This window comes from Ictalurus punctatus, chromosome 27, assembly GCF_001660625.3.
Source record: "Ictalurus punctatus breed USDA103 chromosome 27, Coco_2.0, whole genome shotgun sequence".
NCBI lineage: Eukaryota > Metazoa > Chordata > Actinopteri > Siluriformes > Ictaluridae > Ictalurus > Ictalurus punctatus.
In genome coordinates, this window is record NC_030442.2 from 13,850,106 (window position 1) to 13,871,758 (window position 21,653).

At 41.4% G+C, this 21,653-nt stretch overlaps 1 protein-coding gene across 2 annotated transcripts in view; it reads left to right on the top strand.

The window, feature by feature from the left end:
* Positions 1 to 242: 242 nt before the first annotated feature.
* The window catches only part of plekhg4 (pleckstrin homology domain containing, family G (with RhoGef domain) member 4), a 71,050-nt gene continuing 49,639 nt past the window's right edge, over positions 243 to 21,653 (top strand). The window contains exons 1-2 of one of the 2 annotated variants that reach the window (XM_017458781.3): positions 243 to 526; positions 20,131 to 20,328. In XM_017458781.3, coding sequence (XP_017314270.1) covers positions 524 to 526; positions 20,131 to 20,328 — 201 coding nt within the window. In that variant the 5' untranslated portion in view covers positions 243 to 523. The remainder of the gene's footprint in view (positions 527 to 20,130; positions 20,329 to 21,653) is intronic. The other variant, XM_047151725.2, reaches the window with a different exon arrangement.

Consider the following 21,653-nt stretch of genomic DNA (forward strand, 5'->3'; position numbering starts at 1 on the left):
CATAGGCAGAAATCCTGTTTGGGCTTTCTTAAGAAAGGAATAGAAAGAAATCTGCTCTTCTCGAAGTAAAAGGAGCGGATGTTCTTTTTTTTCCCCCTTCATCCAGGACCTGTTTAAGCTTTTGTTTATTCTTCTGAAGTCCTATCATTTTATATCTGAAGGCTGTTTTCATAACCCTTTATTTAAACACCTCCCTTCTCATTTACAGTAGTTTCTAGTTTAATTTGCCCCTCTCGGGCTTCCGAGCTCAGAAGCACCGCACATGCAGTTTTCCACTCGTGGGCGGTCCGTAGTGAATGACTGACGGACACAAGCACAAGTGGGAGGGCCGGGTTTAAGAGTGGGCGGTCCCTACCTCGTGAGAGTTGCTGCAGTGTGTGGAGTGTGTGTCAGTGTGTCTGAGACCTGCTGGGTAGTGAGCTGGTGTGTTTGGGAACACACACACAAAATTATTGGGACTACAGGACTAGCAGCACAATGAAGCAAGAGAGCCGAAGATTAGGAAGGACACATTTCTTACAGCATGGTGAGTCTGGGGTTTAACACTGCTGTGAGTTGGAGCTTTGATTTGGGGGGTTGAGCTGAACTCTGCTGAGCTGCTAATGACTTTACCTTATGGGTTAAGGGGGTTAAGGGGGAGGTGTGTCTGTGTGTGTGTCTGTGTGTCTGTGTGTGTGTGTGTGTGTGTGTGTGTGTGTGTGTGTGTGTATGTGTGTGTGTCTGTCTGTATGTGTGTGTGTCTGTGTGTGTGTGTGTGTCTGTGTGTGGTGGTGGTGGTGGTGGTGGTACTGAAAAATACTGAAAAGTTGTCCTTCAATAAGCTTATGTTATTCATTAAGAATGAGGCCAAGTGTACCTGCTGAGATGTAGTTGGTTAGGTGTGTGTGTGAGAGAGAGAGAGCGAGAGAGAGGGCGAGAGTGTTTATTGAAGTAAGAGTTGGTATTGTATTAATTATAACTGTGTGTGCATAGGCTTTATCCAAGCATGTGCCTGCATGGAGTGAGTGAGTGAGTGAGTGAGTGTGTGTGTGTGTGTGTGTGAGAGAGAGAGAGAGAGAGAGAGAGAGAGAGAGAGAGAGACACATAGTGTGCAGGCCATGTGTTCACATTTTCAGCTGGCTTGGTGTCCTTGCTGCAGGTAACAGTAAAATCCCATGTGACTAAACTGGAGACTCGGCATACAGAAGTGTAAGTGTGTGTGTGTGTGTGTGTGTGTGTGTGTGTGTGTGTGTGTGTGTGTGTGTGTGTGTGTGTGACTGCAGCTGTTCCCTGCTGTTCTGGTGTGCCATTCTCTTTTCTCTAGACACTGGCATATGTAAGCAGAGGAGTCAGTCCTGCAGAGGGGTGTGTGTGTGTGTGTGTGTGTGTGTGTGTGTGTGTGTGCAAGTAATGTACCATGGTACAGTGGTGATTTCAGCGTTTCTTCTCTTGCTCTTGACTTTCCCTCTAATGATTTCCTAGCTCTATTCGGGACGAGTGTGAAGAAAAGACCAAGAGGAGTGTATGAAAGGCTTCCTGGCCCGACGGTGCAGTACTGCAGGATACACTAACAAATATTCTGTCTTCATTTCCATCATAAACTGACCTAGACAGTAAGCTAGTAGCTGAGTTGCGTAAGGGACTTAGTAATTTAGTGCAAAATTTTGTTGACCAGTACCAAACAGGAACATGTGGGCGGAGCTAGTTATAGTACAGACCACTGATTGGTCAAACACAAGATGAGTTGTCACTTGAATCTCTGTACTTTTGGGGGGAAAATTAATACAATAGAATCAGTTTATACAGGACAATACAGTGTAGTAGTCTTCTGTATTATTGTCTGAGAACATTTCCAGTACACCTGGGAATGCAAACCGTTTTTATCGGACTATAAAGCTCCTCTGTTGTTACTACTGTTCCTGTGTACCTTGATGGGTTTTTTTTTGTCATAAGAAACAGACACTTGCACCATTTGTGGGGCGCCAACACACAGCGTGAGAGTCTCATGCTCTGCCCACTGAACCAAGGTATGGATGCTTCAGGGTTAGGATTAATACCCTGTACCTTACCCTAACACACTGTCTAGTGGGGAAAATGGTGTGAGTACACCAACACTCAACACTGTCTCTTTCAGTTTCTGTTGGAGAAGAAAGCGTGTGGATTTAATTTACTCTCCTCTGTGTTCTAGAACAATGTTAGTTGACATTGAACCAGAGCCTGGAAAGGGGGGAAAAAGAGAGAAAAATCCAGAGACTATGCACTGCCTGTGTGTACTCGTTAATACAATGATGAGTGCATTAATCAGTGTAACTCAGTTTAATAGACTTGTAAGCCTGCAGAGAGCCTGAGGAAACGCTGCAGTCTTGGCTCTCTGTAACACTCGTCATGTCCGAGGAAGAGGAACTAAACGGAAACAAATGCTTCCATGAAGTCGCGTCTGAGTTTCATTCAGGCCCGAGCTGTTTCTCATGATGTCATTGCCTTTAAATAGGTCCCTTTTGTTCTGCACTGCTTTTGACTCGTGGCCTTTTTTTAGTCGGATTATGTACGTGATTTTTGCACAGTCTCCGACTCGTAACTCAATCCACATTGCTTTCGGTCGAGGTGGTCCAAGGGCCATTGGGTTATCGAGGTACTGTTTGAAGAGGTAGTGTTTTGGCCAGTGTGTGTGTGTGTGTTTGCTCAGAGGACAGAGATAAGAGGTCTGACTCTGATCTCCAGGTGGAGGTCGTGTGTTCAGTGTTACTGGTTAACTCATCAGAGAAAAGTCTGTGAATGGGAATGTTTTTAATGTTGACTGATGAAGAAATTGCTAGTTGGGAAAGATCGAGGCCTCGGGAAAACCGACTCACTGGATGGCAAACACCGTATCAGTACGGTTTAGGACACAGGCACGCAGGTGTGTTTGTCAGCACAGGCCTGAGTGATTAAGCGTTTAGCCTGTGCGTATGTTTGTGTGTGGGAGTATAGCAGAAACCTTACAGGGCAGGTTTCGTGAGTTTTGGCGTTTAAGTGTGCGAGTGTGTGTTGTGTGATGGGCTGCGTTTATTTTGCTGTGCTAGAGGAATGTTCTGCTCAGTGCAGCGTGTAAAGTGTGATTATGTGTCTCCCTTTTTTTTTTTTTCTTTTCTTTCCCTCTCCGTTTCCTCTCAAACGCTTACCGTTCATAGCGGCCCAGATACGTGAAGGAGTGACTTGATACGGTTACACTAGCAGCTGCTCCGTTTTCTATGGACGTGTGTGACACGGAGCCATGATTTCAACAAGCAACATTTGAATTCAAATTTGATTTTGGTAAGGCGACACATCCAAACGATTGACTCAGTCCTTTGTTGTGTGTGGTCCGACATTCTTTGACAAACTAGTTTACATTGTAACTGTGATTTCATCTTATCCTGTCATATACAACCTCTGACTCATTGTGTGTAGAGACATTGTTGGGGTAGTGGTGGCTCAACGGTTAAGGCTCTGGGTTACTGATCCGTGCCAAACTGGCACTGTTGGGTCCTTGAGCAAGGCCCTTAACCCTCTCTGCTCCAGGGGCGCTGTATCATGGCTGATCCTGTGCTCTGGGATATTTGAAGAAAAGAATTTCATTGTGGTGTAATGTATATGAGAGAAACAATTTTTTTGTTTTTCTTCTAAAGAGAAATGACGTTTCGAAGGAAGCAGAAGAGATCGTCGATGCTTTGGTGAATGTATGTCGCTATTACAGTTCGCTACCTTGCTTTGCTAATCTACCAAAGATGCTCGTACAAAGCCTAGCACGTAACATGTAGATCAAAGTTAAATGCGTTTTAAACAAAATTGCTTTGTATATGCCGTATAGTGGAGTGTACGCTATACGTTTAGGTTATGGGACACACCCACATGTGACAATAGTACCTTGGACAGTAATTGCTAGAGTGAACATATTTGCTAGAGTGCTACGTTGACCAGTTCCACTGCAATGCAAATGACCGTTAACATTTTACTATATTAAAACGAGGCATACCACAGGCGTGGTATGTAGCGATGCGTGGACAGTCTGCTATTTTTGAATACGTCCTGCCCCGCTAATCTGTACGCAATCTTGGAGCATGATGTATGTGCCAGGTCGAGAAGCATCACACAGCAAAAGTTTGAAGGAAGTAATGTCAGTGTTTCTACTGACTGAGAGAGAGAATTGACAGGACACGCAGAGGATGTGGTAATATTGACGGAAAGGCATGGAAGTTATGCGGCGTTCGACTAAAACCTAAGAAGCGCCCAGCAAATTCCTTCTTGTCAATTTGGGAGGGTCTTCTCAACCCCGAACTGAGCAGGTGAGAAGTCAAAATGGCGGCTCACATCAAAGTAAACAAAGTAGCACCGCTTCTTTTTAAATGAACTATGCTGTATATTTTTGTTCTAGATCAATCGACATAGACACATACTATGTGCTTTTTAAATCTATAACATTGACTATAAAGTTTGAGGTTAATTTATAAATCACTCATCATAGTTAGATTGTTGCTGATAAAAGACAAACATGGAGGCATCTGGGTTTTGTTTTTCCCTCCCTTGCTTTGTAGCTTGAACGCACGGAGGCGTAATTCGGAGATCCAACTTAAGTCAAATACAGCATTAAATTCTGACTAAAAAGCAGCAAATCAGAGCAGATTGTGACCCTGCACACCTCCACTGTGACCACAGTGACATGACTGGGACTAAGGACGGAAAGAATAGTGAATGTGCACATGGCTTTTTTTTGTTTGGCATCCAAGACTCTGATTGTGAATGATTTATTAAACTCTCTAACACTGATGTCTAACACATGCGCACACACACACACACACACAAATGTACCATATAGGCAAAGAGTCTTGTTCACATTGCATAATTTCTGCTGCTTTCTCTTTAAAGCAACATATTAATTGCAACATATGAATATTAATTCATATTGTTTTATCACATGCCGATAAATCCATGAACATTATGAACTCTCCACAGTGTTGCATTAATCCTGGTTGGAACGCTAACTTGTTAGTTTCACCCTACTTTGTTTAAGAAACTTCCCTCTACCATGTAAAGAGGAATGTCTTTTGTGTTGTCTTTTTTCCCCAAAGGCAAATTTGTTTGTCTGTTCAGAGGGTGTCCGATTACACGATGAACCTAAAGTTAGTTTAGTCTATTGTACATCACTTGATTTAACTCCTCGGCAAATCGCCAAGGGCCCTATAGGTTACATTTGAGTTCGTCAAAGAGGGGAACAAAAATCTTTGCTGAACTGTGACCCTCCTAGCCTGGAGTTTTAAAGTTATAAAGTTATAAAAGTTTATGAGGTCTGTAACTGGGGGATGTAGGAAACTAAAGCAAGAGCTTGGAATAAAAATAGCTCAAACTGGTACGGCACATTATGGACGTCTTGAGTGCATCCTGGGCTTGGATGCTCTTGCTGCTTGATCAGTAATATGTAATCACTTTGTGATGGCCATCGCATATACAGTGATTAAGACCAACCTTCGGTAAGAGTAGGACACAAATACAAAAAGGGTGAAAAACGTACAGTACTCACCCTTCTGGTTTCCATTTCAGTGAATGTTTTATAGCTGGAGCCTCTGGGACCCCATGGAGAAGTTGTGTGTAAATTTCTGTAGGGGGTAACTGGAACGCACAAAAAGTATCTAGCTGATTTTAAAAAATGTTAGATATGGTTTTCGAGCCATTGAAGACTGTTAAAAAGAGTCTGGGGTCTCAAGGATACCAAACAGAGCACAAGGGTTAATGTGCTCGTTCAAAGATGTTCCAAAATATCTAATATGGATCTGTTGTATGGCAGACTCTCAACATAATACAAGAATTAACAGATTAAATTTTTCCCCCTCTTTTGGCTGCTCCCATTCGAGGTCACCACGGCGGATCACCCGTCCGCATATTTGATTCTGGCACAAGTTTTATGCCGGATGCCCTTCCTGACTCCACCCTCTCCATTTTCCTGGCTTGGGACCATCACTGAGAGTGCACTGGTTCATGCAACCCACCAGTGGCTCGAGTTGGTTCAGTGACTGGTAATTGCACCCGGGCCATGGCAGTGAGAGCGCCGCATGCTAGACACTAGTCTAATGAACGGATTAAAATACAAACATATACAGTCATGTGGAAAAAAAAAAAAAAGTACATCTCATGGAAGTGGTTGGGTTTTTTATTTATTTTTTTTTTTTTATTTTTTTTTTTTAACATATCTGGACAAGCAAACATTTAATCCTCTTTGAAACAGTGTCTATTAATAAAGGTGATAGTGTATCAAATGACAAATAAAATTGACATTTTGTAGTGATTTTTACAATTTAAATTAACAAAAAAAATAGAACAGTCACATGGAACCTGTCTTATTCATACCCCTCTCACATCTATTGTCTGGTGTTCCGTTTGCTATTGAGGTGTGTGGTGTCTCCATGCCAATATCTAAAGAGTTCTATAAGGCATTCAGATAAAAGGTTGTGGATGCCAAGAGCAGACCGTCTGATGCAAAAAGAAGTCTCCAAGAACCCCAAAATATCATCACAGGATCTGCTAGTACAATCTTCTAATCTAATGCTTCTACAATCAGAAAGAGATTGTACAAATTTGACCTGCGTGGGAGACGTGTCAGGAAAAATCCTTTAAAGACGACAGTCCATGCCTTTTGGAATAATGTGCTCTGGTCAGATGAATCAAAAAGAGAGTTGTTTGGCCACAGTAACAGCAGAGATGTTTGGTGCAGACCAAAGACAGCTTTTTAGGAGAAGCACCTCATACCAACTGTGAAGCACGGTGGTGGAAATGTTATGGTTTGGGGTTGCTTCGCTGCATCAGGGACTGGACAGCTTGCATTCACTGATTCATCTGTGAATTCTGCATCACATCAAAGAGTGCTTGAAGATAATGTGAGACCATCTGTCTGAAAGTTGAAGCTGAACCGACAGTGGGCCTTTCAACTGGATAATGATCCTAAGCACACTAGCAAATCCACCAAGGAATGGCTCAAAAAGAAGAAATGGAGGGTTATGGAATGGCCCAGTCAAAGCCGGATTTGAATCCGATTGAAATGTTGTGGGGGCGTGCATGCAAGGAAACCCTCAAACATCTTGTAACTGAAAGAATATTGCATGGAAGAGTAGTCAAAAATTCCAGCAAGCCTGGTGGACAATTATTCAAAACGCCTACAAGAAGTTATTTCTGCTAAAGGGGGCAATACTAGCTTCTGAGGCCAAGGGTGTACTTTTCCCATCTATTGATATTTCTATTAAATAAATGTTTGGAAAATGTTCATCAACTTTATTAATAGGCACTGTTTCAAAGAGCATCAAATGTTTGCTTGTCCAAATATGTTAAAAATATCATAAATTTTCATGAGGTGTACTTATTTTTTCACATGACTGTAAATATTTACTTACCATGTTTAGAAGGACTCTCCAGTATGTTTTATAACAGTCAGTGATGAAGCTAGTCCTTTAGGTTTTTCACCATGGGGAAAGTCTTGTTTTTTGCCGTTTTTCAGTAGCAAGCCGCATTGTTTCTGTCTTATTATGTTCAAGACATAGTGAGGAGGCAAAATGCTTGTGTGAAATGTTTAGTGTTTGGATGGTTGTTATTTCAAATCCACAACCTCCCTCTTGTTCCTTTGGGAAAGATCCTTGACATTTACCTGACTGCTTCTATGCTTGGACTGGAGTGTACTTGCTCATACTTGTAAGTCACATTGTATAAAACTCTGCAACTATACATCCATCCATCCATTTTCCATACCACTTATCCTTCACAGGGTTGTGGGGAACCTGGAGCCTATCCCAGGGAACTCTGGGCACGAGGAGGGGGACACCATGCACCCAACTAATCACAGGGCACAATCACGCACACACTGCCACACGCATTCACACGCTTTGGACAATTTGGCCATGCCGATCAGCCTACAATGCATGTCTTAAACTGGGGGAGGAAACTGGAGTACCTGGAGCAAACCTGATGGATTGTTATAATAAATACCACCAAATAGACCTGATGGATTGTTATAATAAATACCACTAAATGCTCTTTGGTCCTATTTATATTTACATGATCAAAACTGGTGTAAACCCAGACCTAGCTCAAGCTCCTAATGCTTTTCCGTTATGCTGTACCATCCCGCTGAGTTTAGCCCCAGACACGCTAAACCATAAAGGCCAGCTTTCTGCCAACAGAGACACTCTTTACAACAGCAGAGCCGGTCTTTATCCATCTCCGGCACCCAGCCAAAAGCCAATTTTTTTCCGTGTCACTTCCTCTTGCTGTATGAATAGGCTTTAATGTCAATGAGCTAGTTCTGATGTTCTGTAGTGTTCTGATATTTTGCTCTAGAGAGCAAGCATTGTGACTTATGCAAGGTTTATTATCCCTTGGTTAATTTAGACCACTGGTTTGAGTTTCAGAGAGAGACTGAGTAAAATTAGCTGAGATTATTTTGAGGAGGCATTTGAAGCAGTGGAGACTGTAGCAGTCTGGTTTGTGTGTAGCCAGGTCATTTCTAAATGCCATCTTTATTTTCTCCTTTTCATGATTTTAGTTATATAATTGTGGAAATCTCGAGCGAGCGGATCACAAGACTGATATCTGTTCACAAACAGCTCTTGCATGTATCTCGAATGCGTCTTCACCGACCACTCGGGATCACATTTCATGTCTAGAGAAGGATGCCAGATCTTCCAAAAGCAACACGACTTAACTTCAAAAGCAGCCCCAACATTCAAACAAACTCGGGTCACATGTATAATTAGCCATTGGACAGCATTTCCTGACAAAACCTTTAGGAGACTGCAGCATTTTGTGCAGCTTTTGTTCAGCTGAACACGTTTCATGTGCTTTTCATCAATCCTGAAAAACGGAAAGGAGCTCTTAGCCGGACACCATCAGTGTTTGGGCATTTCCTCGTACATTTACAGCTCTAATGAACTAGACCACAGTGCACAAAGGCTGTAAACTCAAGAGTTCACATTAGTGTTAACACTGTAGGGAAGGCAAATGCATTTATACTTTATTTTATTTCATTTTTATTAAATGGAGTCAGCTCTGAAAATATTGGAACAGCAAGGACATTTCAATTGTTTTTGCTTTAGACTGAAGACATTTTGGTTTGAGATGAAAAGATGAATATTAGAAGAGTTTAGAATTTCAGCTTTTATTTCCTGGTATTTGTGTCAGACCACCCAATTTGTATGTGAGCAAAAATATGGGAACATGTGACTGACAGGTGTTTCTTGCTACACAGGTGTGTCCTGTTAGACTGATTGTTTAAATAATAAATAGCTCTGAACATCTGTTCTCGGTTTTAGCATCCAGTTACATCTGTGAAGACTGCTTTGGTTAAAAAGGATAAGCCAACATGAAGATCAGAGAGCTGTCTATGGGAGAAAAGCAAGCAATTTTGAAGCTGAGAAAAGGGGAAAAATCAATCCGTGGCACTGCACAAGCATTGGGCATAGCCAGTGCAACAATTTGGAAAGAAACCACTGGTGTACCGAGCAACAGACACCAAATGGGTCGGCCAAGGAAAACAAGAAGATGGCAGAAACACTTGTGAGAGTTGTGAAGAAAAACCTAAAAACTACAGTCGAGTGACGTCACCAACAACCTCCACAGGTGAGGGATGAAGGTATCACAATCCACCGTTCGAAGAAGACTTCGACAGCAGAAATATAGAGGCCATACCACATCAGCGCATTCTCAAAGTTTCTGTCATCAGCTGCTGTCGGGGTCTGGAAATTTACACTGACACAATACAAATCTATTCCTTTCAAATATTACACACTGTTTTAAAGTCCAACATCAAGACCATCATTGGAACAGTGAAAAAGTAACACTGTTCAGCATTTCTTATTTATTTCCCTAAATCATTTTCCCCCAAGGTGTAGAATTGTCTTGGTTGCCCATGTACAATATCATGAATAAAGAATAAATATGAGAACAGGTAAACCACGAGTTAATTAGTTAATTAAGTAGTAACATTATGAAGTAACAAGCAGAGCTGATGTTGAGAACTGTAAGAAGCGCGTGTATGAGACGAGACTGTGTGGCTTTTCGTGCATATACAGGTTGAATTCATTTAATATAATGCTTGCAAGATGCCCAGCGTTTACCAGACACAGCACCATGGCTTGACTTTTTAAAAGTACGCCACTGGCGAATAGGCGATATTTCAGTGTTATATAGTGGAAGGTGAGGTCAACAACAAAAAAATCACTACATCAAAGATGATTGCCAAACAGCTCTGGTTCAGTGAAACATTATATTCAATAATGTTGAACACACTCAGTCTGGAGTGATTAAATCGTTCTTCCATGTGCTTCTGATCAACCGTTCAAGAACATCAACAAGGTCACATGCTCACTGCGATGCGCTCCAGCTGACATCCTCAGCCAACGTACTTAAAGCCAGCTGCTCGAGAACTGAGTCATCAGACCACTTTTTCCACCCCCTCTGGCTAATCAATAACTACCAAGGATGTTTTAATCTCGGGGGGCTTTTGATAAATCGACCTCCGAGTGTTCGCCACGTATTTAAGTCTTAGCACACTCGTGTGTTTTTTTTTTTTTTTTTTTTTTTTTTCTTCTTCTTCTAGTTTTCTTTTTACACCTGATTCACATCAGGAATGTGACAGTTCAGTGTTACAGCGTCAGCATTTCCTCTGGTAGAAAAAGACCAGCTCGGTTTTAAAGTTGAGGTGTTGTCTCTGGTTTATGTAACGTCATCTGTATGTAAGCGCTGAACAGGTTCTAAAGTGTCGTCTTAGTTCACTGGATATAAGCACAGTTTCTTTGTAACGACAGATTGGGTTAGTAAAGACAATGGGCACAGTTTAATACTTATTAATACTGTAGACTTTTGCTTGAATGTAGTTTCATCATTTCTGTACAGCAGATTAGTAAAGTAAAGAAGGTAAAGAAAATAGGAGTAAAAAGGCGTTAAGGATGGACAGGATCCCAGAATCAACCTTTTTGGAAGTCTGTAGATATTCAATATTTCCATATAATACACTCATTGGGAACTAAACACATTCACTGAGACTGTTTTTAACCAAATGCACCATTCTTGGGAATTGTCCCAATGTTATTATGCAAAGTACATTTCACCTTCGAGCCAGTAAGGTTTCCACCGGAGACGTTTTTGTATAGCACATTTTCTATATGTGCAAAAAAATAGTGCAAGTACGATGACATCAAAAGGTTGATGATATCGTAGACGTCCCCTAGATTGCATAAAAAATGGTAGATGGATGAACAGAAGGAAGAGAACGAACCAGTGGAGAAGCAGAAAAGCCAAAGTTTGGAAACTTGTGTTTTCAGTGTAGCACGTGTTAAATGGTCTGCGCTTATATAGCGCTTTTATCCAAAAAATGGTAGATGGATGAACAGAAGGAAGAGAACGAACCAGTGGAGAAGCAGAAAAGCCAAAGTTTGGAAACTTGTGTTTTCAGTGTAGCACGTGTTAAATGGTCTGCGCTTATATAGCGCTTTTATCCAAAGCGCTTTATACTGAGTCTCATTCACCCATTCTCACACACCAAAGGTGGTGCTAGCATGCCATTGGGAGCAACTTGGGGTTCAAGGTCTTCTCCAAGGACACTTGGTATGTGGAGTCATGTGGGCCCGGAATCGAGCCGCCAACCCTACAATTAGTAGACAACCCGCTCTAAAACCTGAGCCACATATATAAATATATCACGCATGTCTCCTTGTACCAGCTGAAACGTAAAGTCTGTGTTTAATTGAAATGACCTGCCTGGTCTCAGATTGTAGGTACTTGTGAATTCACCCTGTATAATCAGTACACAGTTTGTCTAACCTGTACTTCCTGCCTGCACAGCCATTTTGACTGATGGCCAATTCTATTATTATATTGAGTTTATTTTACTGACTTTGTTGTTTCTTTATTTTTTAGCTACTAGGGATGTGTACTGACTTTTGCACATTGTAGTCAAAATGCTTTATTTTACCACCAATTTAGCTTCATCAACATTACATTAAAAATGAAGGACATGTACAGTATGGCTTCATTTTTTGCATGATTTTGTTTCCTTTCCAATCAGTGAATTATGCTGAAAGTTCAAGAAAACAAAAACTCTCCTAGGGGATTAATATGTACTTAAAGGCCTCACACACTTTTGGAAAGTGTAGAAACTAGCACACGTTTTGCCCAATAATCCATTTTTGGATACATATTTCCTGAAAGTATTGTTTTGGTTTTTTCCTGGACTAGATACTATTTGTGAGTTGGTTTGGTACATGTTTCATGGAGCCGAGTGTCCGTTTCACCCTTACAGGAAGTAGATCCAACATGGCTGACGGTGTACGACCTTTCCAACTTATCAGGAGCTGTTGAGTTGTGGACCAGAAGTTGTGTCCATGTTCTACCAATCCACTATTTGTTTTGCATTGCTCTCTACAAACACAAGAACCTCAGGTTCACACAAATACTGGAAATATCCTATTGAATAGAATACTTCTTTCTCTTCTTCTTCTCTCTTTTTTTTATCTCCCTCTCTCTGACGGACAGCTGGTTCATTCTGTCACTTGGGTTGGGGTGAAAGGTTGGATCCCTTATGATCTCCCCCCAACATTATGCCTGTTGCTCTGTGTGTGTGTGTGTGTGTGTGTGCTCATGTGCCTGTCAGACAGAACAGTCTGTGAGTGTGTTATTTCACACAACTGCCAGGGATATGCATTTCTCTACCACATCCCAGGTTATTTGCATGCTTATGAAAACTTCAAGATAGATTCCTGCCAGTTTTGCCTCTCAGTTCACACGCGATTTGCATCTCAGGGTGTTTTCACATATTCACCGTTTAGTTCATTTGAACAGAATTTGGTTTGTTTTTCTGCTTGATGCGGTTCGTTTGGGGAAGAGAGAACACTGCAATCACACACGGGTCCGCTTCCAGTCAAACTCCAGCACGGTCTGATTGCTGCAAAAAAGCAATTCTGACATCAGTCCACCCAGCGTTCCATGTATTTTGGGTTTCACGTGACATTTTTCCAGGGTTTTTTGTTTGTTTGTTTGTTTTTGAGAAGCAAGGTACAAACTGAGCCAAATGACCAAGCTGTAGCGCTGCGAGGTACTCTTGATATTTGGACAGATTAACAAAAAGAGAAAATAAATGGTGGATATGATGCTCAAATGTTTGAAACTAGTTATTTATCTATCCATCCATTTTCTGGGAGCCTAGAGCCTATCCCTGGGTACTTGGGGGCACAAGGCAGGCAACACCCTGGACGGGGTACCATTCACACACTTTGGACAATTTGGAAATGCCAATCAACCTACAACGCAGGACTTTGTACTGGGGGAGGAAACCAGAGTACCTAGAGGAAACCCCCAAAGCACAGGGAGAACATGCAAACTCTGCGCACATTCGAACTCCCAACCCCGGAGGTGCGAAGTAAACATGCTCACCACAAAGCCACCGTGCACCCTAGTTATTTATATATGCATGCTTGGTAAAGGTTTGCTCATCTTTTATCCATCGCTGTATCTATTTCTGGCCAATGATTGAAATAGTGTTATGAGAATGTTTTGAGTCCTACATGACCCTCAGCCAACATTTCATTTTGTTGCTTTGTGCTCTGTTTACATGCAGTGACAAACTAACCCAAACCAAATAGTACACAAACCCGATTTAAGCTCGGATTTGGACTGAGGACTAAAACTCTTAATCTCATTTAGACTTGCAGCAAATTTAATATGAGTATCATTATTTTTTTTCCAGCAGTTTCACCTTTTGTGATTTATATCCCTTTATTTCTGCCCCCCCAATCAACCAAAGCCATTTGTTATTAGTCTTGGGCTTTACAAAAAAAAAAAAGTATTTGTCTCTCCTGTGTGAAACGTTTTAGGGGTTAACACAGTTAGTAAGGAGGATCACTGCACCCTTGGGAGCAGATGATGTGATTGATTATTCATTGGCCTGAGCATGGCCTATGGAGACAGGATTAGTTAAGTAATCTAATATGGTGCTGTAGTAGGCCAGTCTGTCGGTCCATTAGAGGCCAGATGCTTGATTACGTGCCGTGAACTAGGCTGGCCTGAGGATCATTACCGAACTGGTCCAGTGCCACGTACAGCTTAGGAAAAAAACAATCGGCTTTTAACTCCCGGCGTCAAAAGCCAAGACAGGCACTCGCGCATGTGTTTATTGTGGAACAGTTGGGTTTACTTTCATGCTGAGGTTAGTGATCTCAGTCTTATGGTGCATGAACGTTCTGTGAAATGTAGACCAAATGCAACCACAAATCCTCGGAGAAGCATTCGCACCAGAGACGAACTGACAGCGCGCACACACACACACACACACACACACACACACACACACACTCTCTCTACTTTTCTCATTTACTTATGCTGTAGTGTGTTTACTCGGTCGGCATAGCTACAGAACTTCATAGAACGATGCTATTGTAGACCCAGACCTCTCCAATCTAACACGCCAGTGCCTCTGAGATTAAAGACACGAACCAGAGGAATAATGATGGAGAAAAAGATACCTGTGGGACAATTCAGATCAGGAGAATATTCCATATTCACTGTAAGCCAGCTCTAAATCGCTCTACAATCGACTCTCGTCGGTGACTGGACACTTTTAATGAGAGGAGCGATTCGCTTGCTGTTATTTTCAATCTACCGTTTGTAAAGAGAGAGAGAGAGAGAGAACAGGAAAGAAGGAAAGCTGATAACTCTGGAAAATTACATTCAGGGTGAATGTTGTATATTTGGCTTTCTCCTAAAAATACTTTCACATCGAGCGAGAGCTGCGTTAAAGCGTTTCCTTCCTGGATAATCAGTTCACAGGCTGCAATCCAGTGAGCAGGAACATCAGCTTTGTTTTAGCTTCAGCACAAGAATGTTTTCGAAAGGGTGACCGCTCTAAACATTTAGCTTATAAGGTTCATTAGATTGTCGGCAGTGAAACGTGTGCTGTTGAGTTTAAATATACTGATTGTTTACTGTTTGGTTGTCATTCAAATCACATGTTCATTATTCATATTAATGCGCTTGTTGTGGTCTGTTTTCGTTTCTGTAGTAACCACCTATATGGGGACTTGTTCGGTGGACATTCCACATATTCTACTAGTCGGTATACGGATTAAAAAGCGCTGGTATTTAACAACGTGTAGGCATTGATGTGGTGACGCTTTCTGTAAGAAAATGTTGATTTAACATTTGTGGTTTTTGGAAGGAGTCTCCAGTGTCGGAGCTTAGCAACTGTGATGTTTTCCACCACAGGAAAGTTCAGGACAGACGATGTTGCGTTTTTGCAGTTTCCCAGTAACATGATAAGCTGAGTTGTGTTTTTTTTTTTTTTTTTTTTTCTTCTTAGTTTTTTTTTTTTTTCTTCTTAGTTTTTTTTTGGCTTCATTAACTTCAAGAGTACGCGAGCGAACTGTTGACGCTGCTGTAGCGTACATTGTGGAAATTCTGTACCCTTAAATGTAACTCTAAATGGATAAAAAAAAAAAGTATGGTGTGTCATTATTTAGTAAATATAGAATGTTAGCTTTGATAAATTCCTGTAATAAAAGAGGAATAAAAGTCTTCGTTGCATGCATTTATTAGATAATAATCCACTTTGGGGTTTTGAGAGTAACTTCGCTTCACGTTAGGCTGCAACACTGATTATAGTGGGTGAAGGATTCTTTCAGGAATCTTTAACCCATATTGTTTACAGCTCATCTGTACCTTTTTGTTTGTTTGTTTGTTTTTTTTGAATGTTGACTGGATATCTTAAGCGAAGAGAGAAAGAGAGCTAGTGTTACAGCAATGTCCATTACTCACATTAACGCTGAATGATCTTTAGTATTTAGCTTTGTAGATTGTGAAGGCATCAGATCGAATAGGTCCGTGACCTCTCAGTTTCAAATGGCTTTAATTCATCACTGTCACACCATGTAGGGATGTTTGGGGGGGAGAGCGAGAGAAAGAGAGAGAGCGGATGGATGGCTTGAATGAAAGTGTCTTAGTGAGGGTCTGAGATAGGGATCGGCGAAGTGTATGGGAAAAGGATGTGCACAGTAATGTAGACGGAGATCTAAAGCTAATGAAAGTTTGCTGAAATGGGGAAAGAGAGAGAGAGAGGTCTTTCATGTTCGGAAGGAAGAAGCCGGTGTAGTATTTCTTTCTGTCTCTGCATCTAGAGTGTTCAGCTGTGTATATAATTGTTTGTGCACATCGTGTAGGTAGATAATTATAGATAAGTTTGTAATTGTAATTCTGTGTAATTATGTGTGTGTGTGTGTGTGTGTGTGTGTGTGTGTGTGTGTGTTTGCGTAACCATTGACAGCAGACGAGTAGACCAGTACGATGTATTATCGTCCACCTTATCCACAGTATGTTTGAGTGTTCTTTGGTGACCGACTGTACAAAGCTTGACCATCTGAAATAATAAAACTCGCATTCACACACAGAGACTAGGGCGATTCATTTAGAGACCAGGACTGGCCAAGCTTTTAAATGACTTCCTCCCATTAATCTAGCTAGAGCAAGGCTCGAGAAAATGACCTCATGTTTGTCTTAACCCATCAACCATTAACGTGTCAGCCGGTGTTAATTGATAACGTGCTTTTGTGAATGAGTACCTAATGTTTGAGATTTATCCTGGAGTATGAACTGGTGTGTGTGTGTTATACAAAATGGGCTGTACTGATTGAACTATAAACATTTCTGGCAGAATACTGGCTGTGTGTGTGTGTGTGTGTGTGTGTGTGTGTGTGTGTGTGTGTTTGTTAGGCTGACTCTCTCTTTATTACCTAGTACTGTAGACACCTCTAGGGATTATGGCCTCCTTCGTACTGTGCTTACTTTACTTTAAAATGTATTGCGGTTTCTATAATACAGAAAGGTGTCTTCCCATCTAATTGGTCTGTACGTTGCATCTTTGGTGGAGGGGGAAAGAAAAACCTTCTCCACAGCCGATGATGTCGACCCCCATGTCCCGTATCCGGTAAAACAAGCTTTAGAAGCTACTTGTTAGCTGAACAGTTTATTTATTTATTTATTTTTCTGCCTGGTAAGTAGGGTAGTTCTCATCTGAATGTATTCTCTAAGGCATCCGGATATTTGACAGTCCCTCCAGGATTTAGGTTTTTTTTTTTTTTTTTTTTTTTTTTTTTTTTTTTTTTTTTTGCAATCTCAGAAATGAACGCAAACTCAAGCAAACACCGCCATATTTGGAGGAGCTTTTAGTTGTTCAAAATGACTGTAGATCTGGGCCCAGGCGTGTTATGTGACGGCATCACAGCACGCATTCAGCCAAAGTCCTCTTCATTTCACATACTTCGACCATGTGTGCAGCTGAAAGGTCTCATTTAACAGCAAACAACACTGCGAAAGACCAGACAGTTTCGTGCAATTGCGATTTCGCTAATTTAAGTAGTACCCGCAAAAAAAACAACAAAAAAAAACACAAACAACTCAGAGTTGCATCGCAAATTTTGAAAAAAGCTGCAGCAAAATCCTGTACGGGGCTGATTTCCTAAACTTTTGATCAGGTATTAAAAGGTTCCTTCAACCACATCCCGAGGAACTACAGTCAGCTCTGGTTCCTCCAGTGGAAACTCGTATACTTCCTGTGTTCCTGAAATATTGCCTGCAGTGGAAATATGCCTGACAAACCAGACCTTGGATCAGTTCAGTATAATCCTGAAGATCAGATGTTCTACTACCACCTGAGCCAACCTTTGAGCGCTGTGTTGTCTTATCGTTCTCCAGCATACATGACTAACCACTCAGTCATCTAGGAAAGAAAGTGAACAAATGCTCTAAGAATAAACAGTCAGAACAGTGTTAGTGGGCAGTCAGAGCAGAATGGATCATTTGGGGTAATTCGTATCCAGAGACCTGGGTTGTGTAAGAGTTTGTAATGGCTATGTAATGTAATCGGTAGAGTATGTAATGGGTTATGGTAGTGTAAGAATGACTGAAGAGCAGTTTCAAAACAGTATTTTGCAAGGATGTGGGCACTGCCTACACATAACTCCTGACTTTTGATGCAGGAAAAGACTTGGAGAGAGAGCGAGCTAGCGATGGAGATGTGCTCGGAGTGCCGAGGCTGTTATTGGCCCATCTAGACAAACCCATGGGAGCCCTGTGCCACAAGGATTAATCCTAATATGCAGTCTCTCTTCTATCTGGCAGATGGCTTGAACTAAAGAGAGCGAGAGAAAAGAATGGGGGGTTTGAGGTTTCAGATTGAGCAAGAAATAGTCCAGAGATGTCCTGTAGGAAACGAGTTAGGCCGTTTGCACCTTACAGTGAAATGTATGCTGTTTTAACCTTGGTTATTATGATCAGTGATTGTCTCATGGCTTTTCTGCATAACAATGCCTGTCGTAGGCCATTTCATCGCGTTTATTTATATCTCTCAAGGCACGTCGAGGGCAAGCCCTCATTTTCAGTAGTGCTGTCTTTAGATAGAATGATATACGGTAAAATATTAGGTCACACATCTGTATTGAAACTGAAGATTCTCACGCCATCATTTTCAGTTAGCGCTTTATCCCGGTCTTTAAAATGACCGTGACTCCGGAGCCTGTCCCAGGAAGCCGGAATTAAACATCGAAATGCTGCAGTGTAATCAGAGTCCGTTTTCAAGGTTTTCTGAAGGCTATTGCAAGTGTTTGAAGCAATCTTTCACATCAAGGATAAGTTGCATGAGATGATCTTTATTAGGAGGCTTACAAGCTGCATGAAGATGCATGTCTGAAGGTCTGGGACAAAACACAGTGGCTTCAGGGTTCACAGGGTTTCCCAAAATGTTGGGGCAAATAGAACTGTTGGGTAACCAACATGGTGTTGCATGAAGGTGTCTAAAACCTTGGAAGCTAAGTGCGATTTCCTCACACAGTGAAGGTCACATTTTGATACATGCAAAAAAAAAAAAAAAATTGATCGAGGAAAATATGTAGTTTCCAGAACTTTATATAGAAAATGTCAGCATTTCACCATGTAAGGGATTTTCTCAGGCTGCCATACTAATCTGGGTCACCTTCATAAACAATGGGTGTATAAAGGAATTAAGTAGGACAGGTATTTCCCACATATTTTTCACCACTGATGGTGCTGGTTAGGGGCTCACATCTCACCTATTTAAGATCCATTATGCAATTTTGGGAGTTTCCTGATGCATAGTATTAAAATAATAATACTATTATAACAGACTAATCGGTGTTGTCTGTTTCCTTCGCAGACCATTGATTCATTGTTGTAGTATTCCGTTGTTATTTTAAACAATAATGTTAATCTTAATTCCTCCTTAAAGATTTTTGTTCTTTTTAATAGATGTCACTTGGTCAAGTTGATTTGATGGCAGTTAAAACGACACACCTCCATTTTGTTCGAGACGAACAGTAGTTTGGTGCCGGAACCAAACGGATGCTTTAGATTTTTCCAGAACCAGCACTGTGTGTGTGTGTGTGTGTGTGTGTGTGTGTGTGTGGAAAAGGGCTGTTGGAGATTTTGCTTTTGTTTATAGTTTTTGATTCTTATAGCTTCAGCTGCAATGGGAAATTCTGTAGACTCCATCTTCATTGGCTCTATCGAACTGCAGGTCTCGTCTATAAATGTTAGCTTGCCCTAATCTCACAACCCACCGCTTTTTATCAGGTCAAACTTCGAAAGGCAGTCTTGGGGGGAGAACTTTTACAATTTTTATCACAAGCAAATTTAACAAGTGTTTATAGCGTCATGTTGTAGAGAAATGTCTGACTTTTTAAACTGAATTATATTGTGATCTTTTATTTTATTTACTTATTTGTTAATTACTATTATTATGACTGAATTTTTTTTTTTTAATTTATGTCTGATAAAGACCTGTATTCGCCATGAAATAGCCATTGAAGCTGGTAAGGTGATAAACCCAAATACAAACAAACAAACTCTTCTTAAAGAGTGTGGTGTGTGTGTGTGTGTGTGTGTGTGTTGTACATGCATATCTGTCTTTTTGGGAGGATGTACATGTTTGTACAGATGTGCCCTTTTTGCAAGGCTGTTCACGGAGGTGTTTTGGTTGTCGCTGGGACTGTTCAGATTTTTTCCCTTACTGATAGTGCTTGTTGATGCACAGAATTGCTTGTACATGTGTGTTTACTGTGTGTGTGTGTGTGTGTGTGTGTGTGTGTGTGCTCCCAGGACTCTGAATCTCTGGACAGCTGCATCCAGAGCACACTCGCGGCGCTCTACCCGCCGTTTGAGGCCACCGGTGGCACTGTGCTGTGCCAGGTGCTGGATGTGGTCGAGTCATCGTACCGCGGAGACGGCCTGCGCTACCTCATCGACTTCCTGGTCCCCGCCAAGCACGTTCTCCAGAGCATCCAGCAGGACGCATGCGTGAGTGATGCACTGCCTTTGATTGCTACTTTTTTTTTTTTTCTTTTTCTTTTTTTTATGGTCCTGTGAATTCCTTTGTAGTTACTCAGTGTCTTCTTTCTTTCTTTCTTTCTTTCTTTCTTTCTTTCTTTTCTTTTGTCTCTCTCGTGTTCTTTGTTTTTGCTTTCTCAGTTGTAGTGCAGTCAATCACTCTCTCTCACACTCTGTCTGTTCAGTCGTGTCGCGTCATGTCTGTGATAGCATTGTAGCGTGTCGTGTTTGGTTAGGTGAGCTGCTTTTCCCTCGACTCGCAATTAGTCATAACGTGGGTGCAGTCAGAACACACACAAGCGCACACCTCAGACAAAAGACTGGAGAATCCACCAGGCTCGTGTGTTGTTTTTTTTTTATTATTTTTTTTTTTTTATTTTTTTTTTTTTTGGTAGCGGCTTCTTGTTTTGGTAATTTGAGAACCAGCCCACAAAAGTCCCATCAACACTTCAGAGATGAGGGGTTTTTCCCCATTTGTCCGTTCTCACTTTCTCACACAAGCACACACAAGCTTCAGGCTTGGATTCGTTTAACGTTGCTGCCTCGGTGCTGGCAACAGCGCAGGCTGTACACTATATATACACCACACACTTGCGCTAGAGGTTTTACTTAACACTTGTTTTGAATACAGCAGTGTCCTTGGGAGTATATGTGTGAAGGCTGTATGTACTGTGAGGTTTTCGTTGTTTTCTGTGTGTCTGGTTGTTTCTCTCCCTGGACAGGAGCATCACACTTTTAGCTCTCCATAAAGGATAGAGACTTAAAGGGAGGTCCCTTCCTTCCTTGAGTCATTCTTTTGCAGTCATCACTTCTTAAATTTCACATTCGCACAGGAACAAATGACGCTCGGTTAGTCGAACAACATGTCACAAGCACATACAGTCATTTTCCACAGAAGTGTTACAGATCTTCAAAGGCTTCTAGACTTCTCGGTATAGTTCCTTCCCATCCCATCATACTGAATGATTATTGACTAGAGCGCTCAGTGAGATTTACCGTGAAGGTTGAGTCATCGTTAAGACATGTAAGAACACTGTTACTAAATTCATCATGGACGAAGTGCTTGGTTTTATATCCAGAATATTCCGATTAGCCATTTGGATAATTAGAATATATTTGCTACAACAATTCCAGACCAAATGCTCAAGGATGAAGGGGTTTTTAAATGTAATCACGAGGTAAGATCATTAAACGATTTTAATTTCAGTGGTGTGTTGACCAGAATAACGGCGTGTATACGAAAGACCTCTGTAAAGTCGTCAATCCATACAAACATACCTTATTGCCATAGTCAT